General features: G+C 36.4%; 1 protein-coding gene across 1 annotated transcript in view; it reads right to left on the minus strand.

The window, feature by feature from the left end:
- The window catches only part of EYS (eyes shut homolog), a 710,358-nt gene that overhangs the window by 635,545 nt on the left and 54,241 nt on the right, over positions 1–20,572 (minus strand). Inside the window, exon 6 of the mRNA XM_072333503.1 lies at positions 8,532–8,691. Coding sequence (XP_072189604.1) covers positions 8,532–8,691 — 160 coding nt within the window. The remainder of the gene's footprint in view (positions 1–8,531; positions 8,692–20,572) is intronic.

Consider the following 20,572-nt stretch of genomic DNA (forward strand, 5'->3'; position numbering starts at 1 on the left):
GATTGACTGTGCTAGAGGATGATGTTTGCCCTTGATTTCATAATATATGCCAGGTATAATAACACCTTTTTTTCTGCTGTACTTGTGTGGAGCTGTAGTTAGCTCTTAAGTAACCAGAGATCATATTGATCAGTAAGAAATGATTTCTAAAGACAGATTACTTCAAGTTGCCTTAAGTAAGCATACAATCCAGTTATCACCCAGTGTCCTTGTTACAGTTGTGGTATGGCCAAGAGTAGGCTACTATGGGTACCAAATTTGCCAACTTCAATTACACAGTTTCTGACTCTAAAAATGCCTATTCCCTAATTATTCAGGAGGAATCACACACTGAGAGTTTCTAAGTGATATAAAAATCCCCAAGTAGATTGACTCTAATTATTTAGACACAATAATTATGGATTTTTTTATTTTTCTTTTTTTAAACGAGATAGTTTATAAATCTATAGTAACAATGAATGCCAGTGTACTAGGATGGAAGTCTATATTTGTGGGTTTCCACAGCAACTGTTGCTAGTTTTAATGTTATTTAATATTGTTATAAATTACTTAGACTTAAACAACACAATCATGTACAGAGCTTACACAGAATTGGTAGCAAATACTTAGAAAGGTATATGAATGCAAAAAGATCTAAGGAGGTTAAATATTTTAAACATATTTTAAATGTGAGTTATGTCTTCAGAAGAAAAAACAGAAACAAATATATTTTAAAAAATATTGGTATAGCGAAGACAGAAGCATTAAAACTATTAAATCTGTTGCTACTGGATACAAATCTACACTGTGAATTTAGGTTAAAATGTAGATTAGTTGTGGATAGGTTAAAAAAGCAGATAAGTTTGCAATGCCTACAAAGAACACTTAGATCAAATGAAAAACATCAAGAACAGGTGAGATCATGCCTCTAGCCTGCCACGTAAAATTTTATATAAAGTATTTCAATAGAACTGAGATTTTGTGTGGTGTTTTGTTTGTTTGTTTTTTTTGCTTGTTTGTTTGTTTTATTTAAAGAAAAGAATGAACACAAAGCTTGAGAATTAACAAAAAGCCTAGAATAATGTGTTCTTATATCAGCATAAATCTAGCTTTTGAGGACACACAAAGGACTATTTCAAATGGTGGTGTGGTATATTGAGTCTGAGAAAAAGCTAATGATATGTGGTTAAACATGGTTATTTACATTTTACATGTTTATGTGGAATGTTTACATACAGTGTTTGTGTTATGCATATGTTTATGTAAAAATAGCAAAGGGGATTAAGTTCTACTTAATCATTCTTTCTATGTATCACTGTGCACATGATAAATCCTGCAAAGAACTGCAAACCTCATCTAATATACTTCCACTGTATAGAAAGAATTCAGGTGGCAAAAATGAATAAGACCAGTACAATTTAATTAAAAAAAATAAAATTAAAAAAAAAATAGAGCTACAAAGATCAGCTGTGAAAGTAAGCCTGTCACTAGGGCCATGTGATAGTGTTGTTCAGTTCTCCAATACATTTTCTGTTTCTAAAGATTTTATATTTACATATACGCTACACATCTTTTCATGTTTTAAGGCCAACAGGGGATTTTATAGCACTGTCAATAGTTGTTTTTTGTTTTTTTTTTACTTGAGTAAGATTTGAGCTGCTCTACTGGAGAAGCTTAAACACAGGCACAGCTGAAAAGCCAACAAAAAAAAACAAAAAAAAAAAAACAAAAAAAAACAAAAAAAAAACACTGTGGCTATTATACAGCAACAGCATTTAAAAGCACTTCAAACAATTTGTTCTGAAGAGTTTTAGATGAAATTCACAGAAACGGGAGACTCCCCACCTGTTTTTGATTTGATGATATTTGGGTGATGTATAGCTATTTGAAAGCATACTGTCTCTTCAGCTGTTTTCCTGGGTGTTGAAAGTAAGCTGTCTCCTAGTTTCCCTTGTCACTTACAGCAGACTTATATGCTGTGTAATGAGAATGAATAGCTCACTGCTGTTCTTCATGAAAGACTTATGAAACTATCCCTGGAGAAGAGATCCAGATTCTTTGTTTAAGTCTTACTCTGAAGGAGTAAACAAGGAAAGAATATACATTGTCAAGTCTCTATCTTGCCCAGCTCTTCTGGCTTTTTATCTGTCAGAGCACTGCACATTCCCTGAGAAGAAATTTAGGAGTTTTGTGCCTTAAGAAAATAAGAAAGGGTAGGCTAACGGTATGTTGACAGAACAAGAATTAAGTGGTAAAAGTAGTTTGTTTTGCAGCCACCCAAGAAAGATGACAGTAACACTCTGAGTTCATGAGCATATGTACCAGTTAGAGTAACTTGTATGTCAAATTTAAGGGCATGATTTTTCAGTAGCACATTTTATTCTGACATGTAATTAGAAATCCATAGACATTAATATGCTTTTCAACAAACTACAGAGTCTTTAATTTAAAAATAAACATGCAATATATAACTCTAAAAATGGACAAGAATATTGTCAAAATTATTTCCTGTTCGTAAAGACCAAATACATTCACTGTACTCTGAAATGTAAATAAACTGTATCACTACAAAATATAAACATTCATAAACATCAGTGTGCACTGGGAGTGTTTTATTCCATTTAAAAAGCAGACAGAACTTAAATACTGATACTGTGTTTCATGTTTAGATGTCAGACTATTTTTTTTTTTTTTTTTTTAAATGCAATTGATGCATGACAAAGAAAGGGGAGAAAAAATAAATGTTTACACCACAAAAACAAAACAAAAGTACAGTGGGCTCAAAATTTCAGTATTTGTACTGAGATTTTCCTTTAGTCAGTGAAGAAGTGGTCCATGAGTGCCTAGGAAACATTAAGTTCCATACATCCATGGGACCTGATGGGGTGCATCCACGGGTGCTGAGAGAGCTGGTGGAGGTCATTGCTGAGCCACTCTCTGTAATCTTTCAGAGGTCTTGAAAAACTGGGGAGATGCCTGAAGATTGGAGGACAGCCAATGTCACTCCGGTCTTCAAAAAGGGCAAGAAGGAAGACCCAGGTAATTATAGGCCAGTCAGCCTCACCTCTGTCCCAGGGAAGGTGATGGAACAGCTTGTGCTGGATGCCATCTCCAGACAACTGGGAGAAAAGGAGGTTATCAGGAGTACTCAGCATGGGTTCGCCAAGGGGAGGTCGTGCTCGACCAACCTGGTGGCCTTTTATGAAGATGTCACTAGCTGGGTGGATGGGGGGAGAGTGGTAGATGTGGTTTACTTTGATTTCAGAAAGGCTTTTTTGTCCCCCATGACATTCTGATAACAAAGCTGAGGAAGTATGAGATAGATGAGTGGACAGTGAAGTGGGTTGAGAATTGGCTGACTGGCAGAGTGCAGAGTGTTGTCATTGGCGGTGCAGTGTCTGGCTGGAGGCCTGTAACTAGTGGCATCACCCAGGGGTCTCTGCTGGGTCCAGTCTTGTTCAACATCTTCATCAACGACCTTGATGAGGGGATAGTGACCACCCTCAGCAAGTTTGCTGATGACACGAAGTTGGGAGGATTGGCTGACACACCTGAAGGCTGTGCTGCCATTCAGAGAGTCCTGGACAGGCTGGAGAGCTGGGCAGTAAGAAACCAGATGGGGTTTAACAAAAGCAAGTGCAGAGTCTTGCACCTAGGAAGAAATAATTGCATGCACCAGTACAGGATGTGGGAAGACCTGCTAGAGAGGAGCTCTGCTGAGAGGGACCTGGGTGTCCTGGTGGATGACAGGTTGGCCATGAGCCAGCAGTGTGCCCTTGTAGCCAAAAAGGCCAATGGCATACTGGGGTGCATTAAAAAGAGCATGTCCAGCAGGTCGAGGGAGGTGATCCTCCCCCTCTACTCTGCCCTGGTGAGGCCTCATCTGGAATACTGTGTCCAGTTCTGGGCTCCCCAGTACAAAAAAGACAGGGATCTCTTGGAAAGAGTCCAGTGGAGGGCCACAAAGATGATGAAGGGCCTGGAGCATCTCCCCTGTGAGGAGAGACTAAGTGAACTGGGTCTGTTTAGCCTTGAGAAAAGAAGGCTGAGAGGGGACTTGATCCAGGTTTATAAATACCTGAGGTGTGGGAGCCATAGTGGTGAGGCTGTTCTGTTTTCAGTAGTGCGTGGGGACAGGACTAGGGGTAATGGGCTGGAATTTCAGCATAGGAAGTTCCGCATGAATGTGCGCAAGAACTTCTTTACGGTGAGGGTCATGGAGCACTGGAACAGGCTGCCCAGGGAGGTGGTGGAGTCTCCTTCTCTGGAGATATTCAAGACCTGCCTGGGCGCCTACCTGTGCAACGTGGTGTAGGGAACCTGCTTTGGCAGGGGGGTTGGACTCGATTTCTAGAGGTCCCTTCCAACCCCTGCAATTCTCTGATTCTGTGAATAAGTATGGTAAATCAGACCACTCCAGGTTTCCTAATCATAGTATCATAGTATCATAGTATCATAGTATCATAGTATCATAGTATCATAGTATCATAGTATCATAGTATCATAGTATCATAGTATCATAGTATCATAGTATCATAGTATCATAGTATCATAGTATCATAGTATCATAGTATCATAGTATCATAGTATCATAGTATCATAGTATCATAGTATCATAGTATCATAGTATCATAGTATCGTGCGAGTTGGAAGGGACCTTAGAGATCATCGAGTCCAACTCCCAGGATTCGAGCCCTCTGTGTAGCAGAGCAGCACTTGTACCACTTGCGCCACAGGGGGGATTCGAACCCCGGGCCTCTGGTGTTGCAAGCAGCACCTCATACCACTGCGCCACCAGGGGCACAATGTTCATCTGCCTCAAAGTATGGCAGAGCAGTTTAACATCATCCTTTTATTTTTGGTCTGTTTTATCTTTTTGATGGAGTGGTAACACTGGAGTTTCACCGTTTTCATATAATTCAACTTATTATCTTCTTAGGTACAAGATCTCTGTAAAAATCCATGCCGTAGCTTAAAACCATTTGCCTTTCACCTTACTAATATTATTTACCCATATTGTAATGTAAAAGGAATTTTAAACAGCAGGAAGCATTTCTAGACATCTGTTGAAGAGATTGCATTACCCAAGTTATTTTTGTTCCCTGACAGTTAAAATCAAACTTTCTTAAGCAGAAAACTGAATTCTCTTCAAAGTAGTGATCTGTTCTTCTTTTCCTCTATTTCAGAAAATAAGAATTCATTTAGAATGCCTCTAATACTTGCAAGTGTTTTCTTTTATTCCATTATGTCAATTTGCAGTCTTAATTCCAAAGATCAGTCTTTGGAATCTGCATACACTAACAGTTTATCTTTTAAAATTGATAGCAGTGAGAATAGCTATAAGCATAGTGAACAAAGCTAGAAATGACAGCATTTGTTTCTGAAAACTATGCCTCATTGCAATTCCAGTTACACACTTGTGAAATTGGATCCTCCCATTATGCTAAAAACAAAACAAAAAACCAAAATCAAACAAAACAAACAAACAGCTCATCTTTAGTATAACAAGTAGAACTATGGAATAAATGTTATTTTTATCTGTTTGAAGGTTTTGAGACTTTTTATTTTTATTTTTTTTTTTTTTTTTTTTTTGTCTTCCACTATACATCAACATAAAATAGAGACCTCATCCAAATATTTTGAATGGCAATTCCTTGGACTAAATAAAAGAATACAGCTATTTGAGAGCATAGACTTGATCCTGACATCTAACATATTCTGCAACTTTGACGACTATAAAGCCATCAGTTATCCTGGATTCTTAAACTGTTCACTGTGCTGAGGAAAGACAACACATCCATAGAGGCATCTTCAGGGCCCACAGGTTAATCTATACCTGTAAATTAAATAACTCCAGGAAAAAATGGTGTTTAGAACACTCCAAGTTAGGTTTGTGTATTCTCTTGAACAACTCTGAGGCATTATTTGGGTGTTAAAACCATGCAAAGACTCTTCCCAAATGACAGTTTTCAATATAGTTGCTCTATTCAGAAAAATAAAATATTGTAAGATGTGGATCTGACCAAGTACAACCCATTTCTTTAAATCATATCATTGATTTATTTACTGTTGTAAGCACTATCTTGATGTGGAATCTTTTACATCCAGTATCTTCCATTGGACATCAGCTATTATGGTGTCAATAATTATTTCTACAGAAGACTGTCTCAAACCACCTGCTTAGCCCAGTAGTGCAAGAGACATTCTTATCTATTTATATTTATTTCCAACACATCTGTGAAAATTAGTAAAAAATAGAAAAAAAATGTGATCAATCTCCAGACAATCTTAAATGAGACTTCCAAAAAGAAAAATGGAAGACAAGCATACTATTGGAGTACTTTAAATTCTTGTCTGCAAGTTTGCTTGGGGTGCAGTCCATTTTAGCACTAGTGACATTATTTTAATTAAAGGATTTTTCTACTAACTAAATGATGTATCCAACATGCCCAATCAATTCCTGCCAATATGATTGCTCTACACAGAAGGAAAGTTAATAATTAATTAGAGCAAGCTTCTTCAAGGACTATTGGTCTACTGTGTAAAACCTGATAAACTGCTGACAAGGATTGTTTCAATGTCATAAGCTGTGTTGCTTACATGTACTGCCTTAGATAACAAATGTTTTTATCTACTTTTGGAGAAAAGTAATTGTAGTTAACTCTTCATATTTCTTTACAAGGAGATCAAATGAGTCTGCTATCTATTCACTAAAGTAACTACATTTTATAACCTCCCATTCTCCTGTTTTCCTTTAAACCAAATAGAATTTTTCCTTTAATTATCCAAAGTATTTTTTAAAATATCTGTTCATACGTAAAACAAAGTCGTTTAAAATCACATTTTTGTATGTGATTTTCTGCAAAGACTTCCTTAAAGAGTATGAAACAAAAAATGAAGTGCTTTTATTGCTTTTTAAATAAACGTACTGCATTTCACAGCTAAAAATGCTGCACCATGTCATACTTTGTTTTCACTAAGATAAGTGTATTTCAAATATGATTTAAATGTTAATGGAAAGGCTGCAGCTGTACTGTTGATAATTTATAAACACAATTAAGAACAATTAGATGTGAAACTGCAATGGCCCTTGTGGTTGCAGATGCTATGTAATTCATGATTGCATAAACATGCCAAAATTATCACCAAATTGTCCTTCCTTCTTTCAGTCTCAGACACAAATGATATAAATGTGTATAAATAAGAAATACTAAGGAAAAAGAATGGAGTATTTACTTATTTATAAATAGAAAAGGATAAAAAAAAAAAAGAAAACAAAGTAAGGGGAAAAAAAAAAAAAAAAAAGTAAGACTAATTAAAATACAAAGAGCTTCTTAGAGTGTAGTCCCATGAAGAAAAGAATATTGCCTTGAAGGTAAGATCTGACTCCAGGAACAACTACACACTGAAATCCCCTCAGCTTGAACCCAGACATATATCTGTGTTTAACAAGATTAAACTGTAGTACTTACGTTCATTTATTATGCTAAATATAGAGTGTAATACTCCTGTTTGGGAAACTGTGCTATACAGGAAAAGCCTTACTATCACCTCAAAAGCCTCAAGGTGTTCTAGTGTAATAGTAGTGTTATTAACAAAACCATAGTTTTGGTTATCAAGCCAATAAAAACCCAATACTGAACTGACAAAAGTAATTCATTCTAACAACAAGGTCAAAGGAAAAAGGCACGTTATTAGTTATAACTGTCTAAGGTTCTTTTCCAGCGGCACTCAGTATATTTGTAGTCTGTTTCCTCTGTGTATTCTTGCCATTTAGACAAAAGCTCTTTCATTACCCTTCCTCACTGAAAAGGAGAAAAGTATTATTGGATCTCATTCTAAGCTGGATTCTATTTATAGGGTAAGATTGGAGTGGGGGGGGATGGGAAAGCTTTACTTGTCATTTGAAAACAAAGATGGCTAATCTAAGATTTTTCTAGGCTTCCTGTCAGCCAATAGATAGAGAAACATTTCTGAAGGAAAGTGTTTGAGTCACTAATAGATACACGTGATCTCAATTCCCCTCTAAAAATGCTTACCCTCTGAATATACATGGAGCCTAGAAGACTCTTTGGACTTCTGAAGTCATGCAAATACCACAACAAGTTAGCTTGTATAGGTCATTCATTTTGAATTGAAACAGAAGGTGGGGATCAGCTTGAAATTTATCTGGGCAAATATAGGTTGATACAAATAAATAAATAAAAATCCTATTGCTTTCATTAGTTAGACCTCCAGAAACTATAGGAACTATAAAGAGATAAATTATTTACATTTATAACTTCTGTATGTAGACACATACATTTACAGTCTTCAACAAGAACTGAAACCTTCTCTTGGGTTTATTCTTACTTGACTTCATAAAAAAAAGTTCAAAAGGTAACCTAATTTAGACTTCATAAGCATCAGAGCAGTAATGGAAAATACAAAGAGATGAGATTACTGTTTGAAATACTTCTCTATTCCTTATTTTTGACATTAAGCAAACCTATAGTTCAACATTTAAAAGTCAGCGAAACCACTAACTTCTTTGTGATACATGTATGCCTTACCTGTGAAACCATGAGGACACAAACACTGAAACAAAGGTTGCTCTCCCAGTTGGCTCATATTGATGCACGTTGATCCATCAGAACAACTCTTTGGGTAAATTAAACACGCATTTTCAGCAACTTGGCAAAATTCTCCAGTCCAGCCAGGTGCACAGAGACACTAGATATTAAGAAATTAGTATGGAGTTAAAAGCACCACCATCAACAATTGAAACACAAAAGGGGAATGCAGTGTGAAAGGCCTGTAGAAATTTTCTTTGTTGCTACATGTTAAAATTACAATAAAATATGGTGTAAAAATGCAACCTAAAATATTCTCTAGATATAACAAGAGTTTCAACATCTGCCACGTTGAAGAAGTATAGGAATAGGGGACACATGAATAGGAGGAAATAGAAAAGCTGAATTACTGACAGTAAATGATATAGCCACAGGAAGAGAAGAACTTTACGTGAAAGATATTTTTAAGTACACAGAGGTGAAAGTCAAAGCAGACTGTGAGACAAACATGGTGGCCAACCAATAACAAGACAAGACAACACAGGAGACTCAGTTATTTTATTTAACAGATATGGTCAGAGTATATAAAACAAATAATTCCTTCAGAGGAATGGGGAAGATTTGAAGCTACTTGAAGTATCTGAGTATAATACTGGAGCTGTTCCTTTAAGAAACAATTCTAGAGTGAGGGAGATATTTTTGTTAGTCTGCACACACTGCATACCATGACAAATGGGGGCGGGGAAGACAGGGACATGACAATGACAACAGAATTGTGGATAAATAACTTAAATTACAAAAAATAAGGAGCTAGAACATGAGACCAAACATAACTAATATTCCAAGAATTTCCCATGAGCATTTTAGCCAGTTCCCTTTAGTTGTAGTTTTATTTTCAGTTACTCCTAATAATTTGGAAAAGAAATGTCACAATATTGTAATCATACTAGGAGATCATTGAGAGTAACTAACAGCAAGCAGTATAGAGAAGAGATGACCAATGGTCTTTGAAAAAACAACGTTAAATGTTGGAAAAGTCTTTTTAATTGAATATCCTTCAAGGAGAAAGACAAAACATTTTAAAAAGTTTCTGAAGTTTCTAAGTTTCTGAGAACTGTCCTGTGCAACTTTAAATTTCAAGTGCCTTGATCAGTATATAAGTAATATTAGCTTCTCTTAAATCCAAATATAAGGAGAATAAAACAGTATGAACAATAGAATAACAATACTTTAGTACTGTGAGAGTATAAGGAACAATGTCTCTATTTACATTAGTATGTGCACAGTGTGACCATCAAAGGGGCAGAGGTGTGTGCAGATGCACATCATGCAAGTAACAAAATGTTCCCAAAGGACAAAGGCATTAAAAATACAAAGGATATGTTGCTGAATACAGAAGAATAAATGGCAACATACAAAAAAGCCCTAATGCAAGTAATGTTAAGAGAACCTCCCTCCCCACCCCCAACCTCCTCACAAAAGAGCAAAATAACATAATTCATTAAGTGTGAAGAGCACAAATGGATTAAAAAGAAGTGAATAACCCGATTCTGTAATGATTTCCCTTAAAATGCTCATGAAACTGATTACCGTAACCTCAGGAAACAGAAACTGCCAAGAAACTTAACCACCTACAGATTCTAGGTACCTTCACAGTACTGTAAACCCTAAATTAACTACAAGTGTTAAAAAAATAACAATTTATTTAGCTAGTAGAATGGCTGAAAGGCATATCCCTGTGAGGAGAGGATGAAGACACTTTGCCTATTCTGGAAAAGTGGAAGCCAAAATGTTACTCTATTGCTCTTCACAATTTCCCTAGGAAGGAGCCAATCTCTTCCTGTGCAGGAAGGGCAAAAGGCTGCACCAGTAGAAGTTCAGACTGAGTACTAGCAATAATTCGTTTACAGATCACAAACCTGAAACCCCAGGCTTGTTAGCATCCAATGTTTTAAGCTTTTATTAGCCCTGGATTGGCTTCATGCCCTTTGTAGTTCCATTCTAACTAAACTATTCTATTCTCATATTAAAGATATAAGAAAACAAAAAGGAATGTGTTAACTATATTTATTGCCACATCTGCCTCTGTCATTAAGTATACTTTTCCCAAAGTAACCCACAAAATAATGTTTTCATATGTTAACATGTTTTACACTCCTAGAATTCCAGAAGAACGTAGGTTGAGATAGAATTTTGGAGGTCATGTAGTCCAACCCCTTGCTAAAAGCAGGATTAACTTTAAAATTCAATCTCTTTACTTAGGATCATGTCTTGCTGAGGTCTGAGAAACTCCAAGGATGGCAGTTGCAAAGTGTTTCTGGGCAGCTTGCTACAGTGCTTAACTACACTCACTATGAACAGTTTCCTCTTAAAACCTACTCAAAATTTCCCTCATTGCAATATATGCAGACACCATTGCTGTGCACTTCCAACAAAAGTTTTCTGCAGTCTTGCTTATCATCACTCAAAAGGCAACTGAAGAATTACACCCTCACGCAGCTGTTTGTTTTCAAGGCTAAACAAATCCTTCAGCCTTTCCTCATACATCATGTGCTGCAACCCTCTGACAATGTTGATGGCTCTCAGCAAGCCTTGTTCTAATTTATCAAAGTTGTTTTATTTATTTATTTTTTTACATTAAAGCCCTAAACAACACACAGTCCTATGAGTGTGGCCTCACAACTGCTGTACTTAAGAGTAATGTAAGCTAACACTATTCAATCACACGATTGGTCCACTCCTTCATTTTCCTCAGATGCATCCTTTCCAGCTCTTTGGAGATATATATATATATATATATATATATATATATATATATATATATAATATATATGTATGTATGTACCTCCTTTGCCTAAGGATAACCTAGATTGACATTCTACTATCATTGATAATACTTTTTTTCCTCCAAATATCGCCACTAGATACAGAGACTTGGGAAACATGAAAGCAAATACTGCCTATTAAAAGATAACTCATTTAACAGTGGGCATACATTATCCTCAAGGTTTGGTTTTTTTTTTGTGTGTGTGTTTCCCTCTGCCCCTCCCAACCCCCCCACCCCAATGGGGGTACTCCATAGAGAAATTCATAAAATATTCAGAAATTAAATCACTATTTCCAGGTTGTAACTGAAATGTGTTGAGGATAATTAAAGGACTTGGCTCACAGATGCTTAAGCCAGCACCTTCCAGGAATGTTAACTCATATTTTTAAGCTGAAATCACCCTAATAATGTACAGGCACTTCCATGGAAAGACAGTACAATAACCTTTTTTTCTTCTTGTCAGTTTTCAATTGCTTTGTAGGGCCACAAAGATGATTAAAGGGCTGGAACACCTCCCCTATGAAGACAGGCTGAAAGAGCTGAAGAGAAGGCTGTGGGGTGAGCTCATTGCAGCCTTTCAATACCTAGCAGGAGCCTACACACAGGAGAGGAATCAGCTCTTTGAAAAGGTAGATAACAGCAGGACAAGAGGAAATGTTTAAGTTGAAGGAGGGAAGATTTAGGTTGGATGACAAGGGGAAGTTCTTCACTATGAGAGTGGTGAGGTGCTGGAACAGTCTGCCCAGAGATTGTGGACACCCTATCCCTGGAGGTGTTCAGAGCCAGGTTGGATGAGGCCCTGAGCAGCTTGGTGTAGTATTAAATGGGAAAGCCAGTGGTTCTGCCTGTGACAGGGAGGTTGGAGATTCATGATCCTTGAATGCAACCTGGACCATTCTGTGATTCTGTGTAAGTTTAAAAAAAAAAAAATAAATCTTGATGTCAACAAAGTGTGTTCCCCTTCCCTCCCACCCCCCCATTTCTTCAGTAACCTAACTTAAAACATAGAGATCAAGCCACCAAGTTAGGTATGAATATATTCAATTTTTGTTTTACCTTTCACTTCAGTCATTTTCCAATATCTTTACCTTTTTTCTCTCCCCCCACCCTCCTTCCAACTTCATACCACAAATGCAGTATGAACAATGTACATTTTCTTACCACTCTTTTTTTTTTTTTTTTTTTTTTTTTTAAACAGCTGTACTCAACACAAGGAAATTGAGTGACTTGTTTATGACAAGCTTTTAACAACTCAGAACATACAGCTTTGCCAAGTGGCAGGAAAGAAACATTCTTTTTCTATGTAAAGGCAGCTATGACAATTGTTACTCTAAAAAGACAAATCTTTATCTAAATATCAGAAAAATATCTACTTGCAACTTTTTCAGTATGCAAAGTTAATTTCTCAGTCACTCAAAACATGAAGATAACCGCAAGAAACATGGAAAAGTAGTGCATAGTTAGCAAACCTCACTAATTAGTGAACTGGACGGAGTTTCATGAACATGAAACACTCTCATTCTTCTTAAATGAAATAGAAAGTTATGATTTATTTGCTTTCAAACTGCATACAAAAGTTATAAAGAGGATATTTCTATAGCTGTCAATAAGTTCAGCCAGGCCAGGCTAAAGACTTAAAACTTTGTAACATTAATCATCCTACAATAAACATGAATAATTTTTTAACTTAAAAGAGAAAAGAAACTCACTGTGACTTACAGTACCTGTCATTTTAGGCAGTGGAATTATTTTTCAAAATATTCTGAGGAAAGGGAAAAAAGGAAAAGAAAACAGGAAGTTTTTAAGTCTGCTTCCATGTTTTTATAAATTCTACTCTAACATGCTGTTTAAAACATGAGTTGCATCTTGGGCATCCTGCTCAACAAAGCCTTCACTATTAGAGTCTCTCCCAGAATTCCAAGGGTACAAATTATATTCCAAATGGCTCTGGGATGAGAACATTATTTATTCTCCCCGTTCACAAACAGCAAGGATTCAGCAAAGATTATTTGGCTAGGTTTCTTCTCTAACAACTTTATCTAAAAGGATATTATAGTTGACAGCATATATAAATAGAAGCATTTGGTTTCATTCATCCTTTTTACGGTATAAGATGGCCCCATGCCTGAAGGCATTCAAAGCCAGGCTGGATGTGGCTCAGGGCAGCCTGGTCTAGTGGTTGGCAACCTTGCACACAACAGGGGGTTTGAAACTAGGTGATCACAGCTCATTTTTAACACAGGCCATTCTGTGATTCTATGACAAGAGGATTTACTGTGGTGTTAATTCTTGATGACTGCTAAGTGTTTGACCTCTGTTATTTGTTTGATCCCTGGTCTGTGTAAGAGGCCCACAAAGAAGCGTCAGTTTTCTGCTCACACAGATATTTCAGTGATATTAAGGGTTTAAATGCTTAATTCCTAATATGATACACTCCTTCATGGGAATGTCTGAATTCAAACGATATTGTTCCAGGTCTGAGCAGACAAAAGAGCATAACCAAGTGCTGCTTGCAGCCATGGAGGCTCAGGGTTCGAATTCCCCCTGTGGCGCAAGTGGTGCAAGTGCTGCTCTGCTACACAGAGGGGCTCAAATCCCGGAAGTTGGACTCGATGATCTCTAAGGTCCCTTCCAACTCGCATGATACTGTGATACTGTGAGAACATCAATTAATTAAATGAATTAGAGATTTCTCCAGTTTTTCATGTGGACAAGGAGTAAAGCAGAAAACACTATCCTTATGACAACAAATAATCTTCTGGCTTCAGATAAAGTAAAATTCTCACCATGCATGGAAAAAGAGAGATTCTTGCATTGTTGAAGCAGATGCCACAAAATCATCAGATTTCATAAAATAAGAACATTTTATTAATACTTAACTGTACGTAAGAAAGAGAAATTAGTAATGTGCAATTTTTGAGTGTTTGGCAGAAGAGGAAGAAAAACAGATACTGAGGGATGAAAAATGATTATCAAATAGCTGCAGCACACACTAGAAACTCACTGTGCAGTTTGTGAAACAGCTGGTGAGAGCACTGTAAGATATGTGAGGAATGTGTGTTTGATCTTACTGGTATTAACAAGCAGGTTAAAGAATTTTGTTGTAAGTTAAGCACCTCAGAAATTCACAGTGCTGAGGTGGCTGGGTGAATTTTTAAGGAATCTTTCTATAGTCATCCTCCTTATCTCAAGATGCCAGCTTCTCATTAGATAGGGAATAGGGAAGACAGAACAGAAGATGTTTGGGGAATTTCTGAATCCCTGAAAAGTAGTTTCAAGTTGAGTACATGCTTGCTTTTAACTGATTAGAAAAAAATAAAAGTCCAAACTCAGCTAGTTTGCTCTCTCTGAAGTACTTCATGAGATATGGCAAAATAATTTATTTCAGTATTTACACAAAACTGTCAGTTCCATATTATTAAGTGCTTTCCCATGCAATGTGTGAGGCTGAGTAAACTGCTTTCACTTACAGCAAAAACGTGTGACAGTCCAACAAACTGCTTTATTGCAAAAGTGTAACTTACAGAGCAGTGGGGGAAACTCATCCCTTCTTCTGCTATCAACCATCATTCATAGAATGATGGAATGACTTAGGTTGGAGGAACATTAAAGATCACCTAGTTCATATGCCCTGACATAAATAGGGTCACCAGCAACCAGATCCTGCAGCCCAGGGTCCCATTCACTTTGGACTTGAATGCACCCTGAGGCGGGGCATCAACTTCTCTGGGAAACTCGTTCCAGCACATCTCCAGCTTCTGATTAAAGAGCTTCTTCCAAATGTCTAATGTAAATAAACGTCATTTTAGTTTAAAACTATTCCCCGTTGTTCTAACGTTATCAGACCACATAAAGAATCAGTCCTTCTCCTGCTCATAAGTTCCCCTGAAGGTTACAGTGAGGTCTCCTCAGAGCCTTCTTTTCTCTCAGAGAAGAAAGTCCAGCTCCCTCAGCCTTCCTTCACAGAAGTACTCCAGCGCCTCCTCTTTATGGCCTTTTCTGGACCTGCTCCAACAGCTCTGCATCCTTCCTATGTTGGGGGTCGCAAGCTTGTACACAGTACTTCAGATGTGGCCTCATGAACACATAGTAAAGGCATCCAGCTGATATGGATCCTATTTACCTTACTTACAATGAAAATTTAGCCTATATTATTAATAGAAGTTGAAATTTTACTTGTAAATGATGAAAAATTAAGTATAATACTGTAGTAAAATTCAGTCTAAACTTATTTCCTAGGTTACTGGTTATTCAAAGGACTATTAAACCCCAGGCTCTATCCTTCTCTTATCCCAAAAGTACTAATGTTCCAGATCACTTAAAACACAAAAGATCACAAGAAATGCAGATTATGAAAGACTCAGTCAGGTTCTGTCATAACTAGAAGGCAGCCTAATTTCTTTCCATATTTCTTATGAATTCATAGCCCACATTCTTTGTTTGCTCTTAACTATTAGTAATCACGGCTGGAACGATTACTGCATCAACCTAATTTTCAGACAGCATAAACCCAGTATGCTTTCCCTACCACACAGTGAAACCATTTCTGACAAGTTATTTGCAATACCAGGCAAAAAATTATAATAAATAACAGTAGTCGTACACAGGAAAAAATGCTGACTCACCAACCAAGTGATGAGGATCTCTAGCTGTAGACCACCTCTTCTCAGAGATTAACCTTTATCCAGGATCCGGTCTTGCCAGAGGCTAGCCCTTAAATGAGCAAAGGATGGATGGACCTAGGGTTCCACCCCTTCCATCTCATGAGAAACACAGGTAAATTGCTAGTACCTGTTCTTCCTGGGCCAGCCACCTCCCATTCACCAGGTGCTCAATCATCAGTTCATCATCAGCTGTGAAGTAACAGTTCCCCTACAACTATTATTATGATCCTTTGCTTCTCTGTTATCAGTTTAATTCCTGTTGGCTGAAGATATTTATTTTATTCATCATATTTTTTGTTTTACCTAGAAAATCAGCACATTCATTATTCACTGGGAAAAATATTCTGTTGGTTTGGTTTATTTATGAAACCAACATAAAAGAAAAGTGGATCTGCTTTCATTCTATCTCTTATTTCTGTTTTGGAGATGCTTGACCCACTGTTTCCTTAAAAGGAAAGTTTTGTGGAGGCTTTTAATGATTCTGTTAAATTATGAAAAATCTGGTGAATTTAACTCACCCACCAGTTTCAGTGGAATGGGAAATTCATAAATCAGAAATTTCCAGATTAAAAACTTAATTTTTAATTTTGCACAGCTGCCTAGTAATTTAAGTAATGTTCAGCCAAAGTATCCAAATAAACAAGGTAATTCTAGTCACAACCTATCACTGTGTTAAGAATTTAATATTCTGACCATAATTTATTCATGCTGGCAAGTACAAATGGTTCTGATATCTCATAATCTCATAAAACATAGCATATTTATGGTTGTCTACTAAAAAATCAAAGTATAGCTATAGAAAATAATCCTCAAATTTTTAAAGATTTAACAATTAGCTTAATCTAGTTGACACTGAAACATATTCAGTATGCTTTACAATTTACATTGCTACATATACCATCATGTGTTCCTTACTATCGGTAGTCAACTGTTGAGAATTGTTGAATAATCTGTGCGGTTAGTACAAGCTGTACATTTGGGTCCTGGTGCAGCTCGTAGAGCTGACAATTGCCTGGCTCAGGCTTTGAGGGTTTAAGAAATAAATACACAGACAGACAAGGGAAATGGAAAAATAATACTTAGGAATCACAAATATTTTTATAATGAGCATTATGTTATGCAAATAGCAAATTAATTTCTTTAATAATATCATCATTTCAATGAAAACAATTACAATTGCATGTCATCTGTAACTTTTTCTGCTTTTTTTTTTTTTTTTTTTTTTTTTAAATAAATAATCTTTAATGTTGCTAGTATACTCAACACAATCTTTTAATCTTTCAGATGGGAAGGGACTTCAGGAGGTCTCTGTTCAAAGAGTGGTTAACTACAAGATCAGACCAGGTTGCTCGGGAGCTGAGAACATTATTCAGCTGAGTCTTGCAAACTTCCAGTCTGGAGTTAGCATAACAACTCTGGCCAAGCAGCTCCAGTTCTTAACTAACTGCAGTGTGTAAGCATTTTTCCTTATGTCCAGTTGAAACACCACTTATATCAGCTTGTATATTGATATACACTGATGCAAACTGGCTAAAAATCATATCTATTGGAGATAAAATTTACCTTTATCTGGAGAACTTCTTTATACCTGTTAAAATTATTCATTTCTCTTTAATGTTTGGACTGCTCAAGGAAAGACTGGATGTTGTATTGAGGGACATGGTCTAGTGGGAGCTATTAGTAATAGGTGAACAGTTGGACTGGATGATCTTTTAGGTCTTTTCCAACCTTGGTGATTCTATGATTCTATGATCTCTGCTATCTTCTTGTAGAAGTTTGTTTAAAAATGAAAAGCAACACTCTTATGGTTATCTGCAGTGTGTTTTATTACACGTTTATATGTAACTATATGCCATTATATTATATCAATTAAGATGCACTGTATTATAATTAAGACATATTGTATCTTTACCTCTGTACAAATTGCATTATCAGAGCTTTAATATTTTTCTTTGAAATTAATACTTGCAAAGCAGAATATTTATTTCATTACATGAATAATTCCACTGTTCATTAGCTTCTGTAATGTTGTTCAGGGATAGTTAATAGAGTGTGTGAAACACAGTTAGGGTTCTTTGATCCTGTTTATTTCAATAGAAAAGTAGGAAAATGTTGTGATAAAGTTCCAATTAAATAGTGAAGAAGCACAAAACTGTAAAGGGTATGTTAAAATTTATGTGAACTCCTCTGTAGAATTACTACTACTGTGTGGAAGGAAATTGCCTAATTAACTTGTGCAAAACTAGCCCCAAATGGAAATATCTGACTTTGAACTGCTGCTGTTTGAACAGTCAGCTGGAAGGACAAATACAAGAGCGACATCAGTAGAATTAATGACAGTGGTAGAGTGGCTTCACAGAGACAGAACTATATTGCTCAGATAGTCCATGGGGACAAAACTGTAGGAGAGACCCTAGAATTTTTAAAAAGGAAAATGACAGTAATCTATTTTATATGTTGTACATAAGTATAAAAATTACATCTGAGTGCAGTAGGTTTTGCAGTGCCAATTTTCATTGCTTCTAGCATTACTAGCAGAAGTGTTATAAATATTCATAACAATTTTATCACTCCAACCAACTGTTTTAATATATAGTATGCCAAACATATTAAATGTTTGTTTCCTTAAGGCTTTTTTTATTATTCTCAGAAAACAAATGTTGATTGATAGGCCCTAGTGGCCTTTTGGCCTTTCCCTTTCCTTTCCCTTTTCCTTCCCTTTCCCTTTCCTTTTCCTTCCCTTTTTTTTTTTTTTTTTTTTTTTTTTTTTTTTTTTTTTTTTTTCCAGATCTGCATATGTTGAACAATGCTTCTATAATCTACACTTCCTTTTCATTCTGAGTATGCTCTCTAGAACTTGTTTCTCCTCTCATGCAATAAATTCAAATGGGTTTTCTATGAGTATGTCTGTGGCCTTTTTAGGTCTATGAGATCTAAGCAAAGTGACTGATATAGCTCAAGTTGGAAGATTATGGGTTATAAATTCTATTGGACTTCTGGAGATAAGCAACCATCAAAGAGCATTAGGACTGATAGTGACTCCTTAGAGAACAGTTTACAAAGTGGAAAAGAAGAAACTATAGCAGCAGAGTTTGCAAAATTTGTTCAGGCTGGTTTGGGGTTTTACATATGCCTGCAGTCTTGACGCTGCTTGTCACTCTTCTGTAAAGAAGCAGACTGACTCCCAGCCTAGCAGCTGGCTGATGGCTCAAATTCTACACCCACAAGAGCAAAACACATCTGGTTAGGAATGAGACTTACAGCTTTGTCTGTTTGATTGTAATTTCTGCTCATGTTCTGGTGAAAGTGTAGAGCTTATCAGTATTCAGGAAGGCTCTAGGTGGGAACAAGAGAGAGGTTCCATACTGCTTTCTTCCCCTATCCCTACAAAAGAGCTTGCATAACTGCATTCAATAAAGACTGTTCTTTATGTCAGTATGTAAGCCTCTTCTGCTTTAATAGTGAACATGGTAACTCTTGGACAGCACACATTTGATTTTTTAATCTAAACTACAGTATGTGACCTCTGGTTTTACTGATTATTCATTTGTACTCAATTCATTTGTACTTTTTCAACCACATAGCCACTTAGTACACATTCTCAAGTCCACCATAAAATACCAAGTGTAACAGCTATAGCTTTGATAGACAGTTGTGAGGAAAGGGATCAAAAGTGTATTACAGGAACAGCCATAGAGCTATCTTCAGGACACAATTTTAGATACTGACCTTTTCTACTCTATCAAATTTTCTATCCTCTTACAGTAGACTGTACAGAATTGTATTTGATGTACTCTGTCTATTAAATACATGTCCGTATAAGTGACTCTCTGAATGGTATGTGTGTTGGTACATAATTAGGTGGTTTCTGATCTGGTTAATACATACAAGCTTTTAAGTCAGTATTTCCCAGGTATATGCTGGATTTTTACAGAAAATATTTGCTTCAAGATGTACATAGAAGTAAAAAACATTACTCTTATTTTGCTCTGCCTTTACAGCACAGTCTGCCTCCAATGCTCTGTATAAACACAAGGTAGGAATGAGCAACAGTTTCTAATGATATTTTGAAAAACACCAAAACATTCATTGGCAGTGATCTCCACATTAAATTTCACATTTCAGTATCAGTACAGCTTCTTAAAGAGACTGTAAATATTTGCTTTAAATCACCAACAGCAGGTGTAACTGAAAACCCCACAATGATGGCAAAGATCCTTGTCTCTTTCTTTACTATTTTTTCTCTACTATTTATTTGCTTGCTAAAACAGCATTGCTATTGAGGCAGTATTTACGATTTGTTCATTCCTTGTCTCAGATGTGGTATGTGCAAATGGAAATTGCCCTTACATTGGAACTCCTTTGACTTCATTTTTTAGATCCGGTTTTGGGTCCATGTATCTCAGCCCTTTTGTTATCAGTAATCAAATAAGCTTCCATGAATCAGTGGCTTGTCAAGATAATGTGAGAATGGCATATTGGCAAATATATATTGGCTTCCACTAATTGTGTAAGTTGATAGATTGTTGCTCATAACATGGTAAGAAGCA

Source organism: Excalfactoria chinensis, chromosome 3, assembly GCF_039878825.1.
Source record: "Excalfactoria chinensis isolate bCotChi1 chromosome 3, bCotChi1.hap2, whole genome shotgun sequence".
NCBI classification, from domain to species: domain Eukaryota; kingdom Metazoa; phylum Chordata; class Aves; order Galliformes; family Phasianidae; genus Excalfactoria; species Excalfactoria chinensis.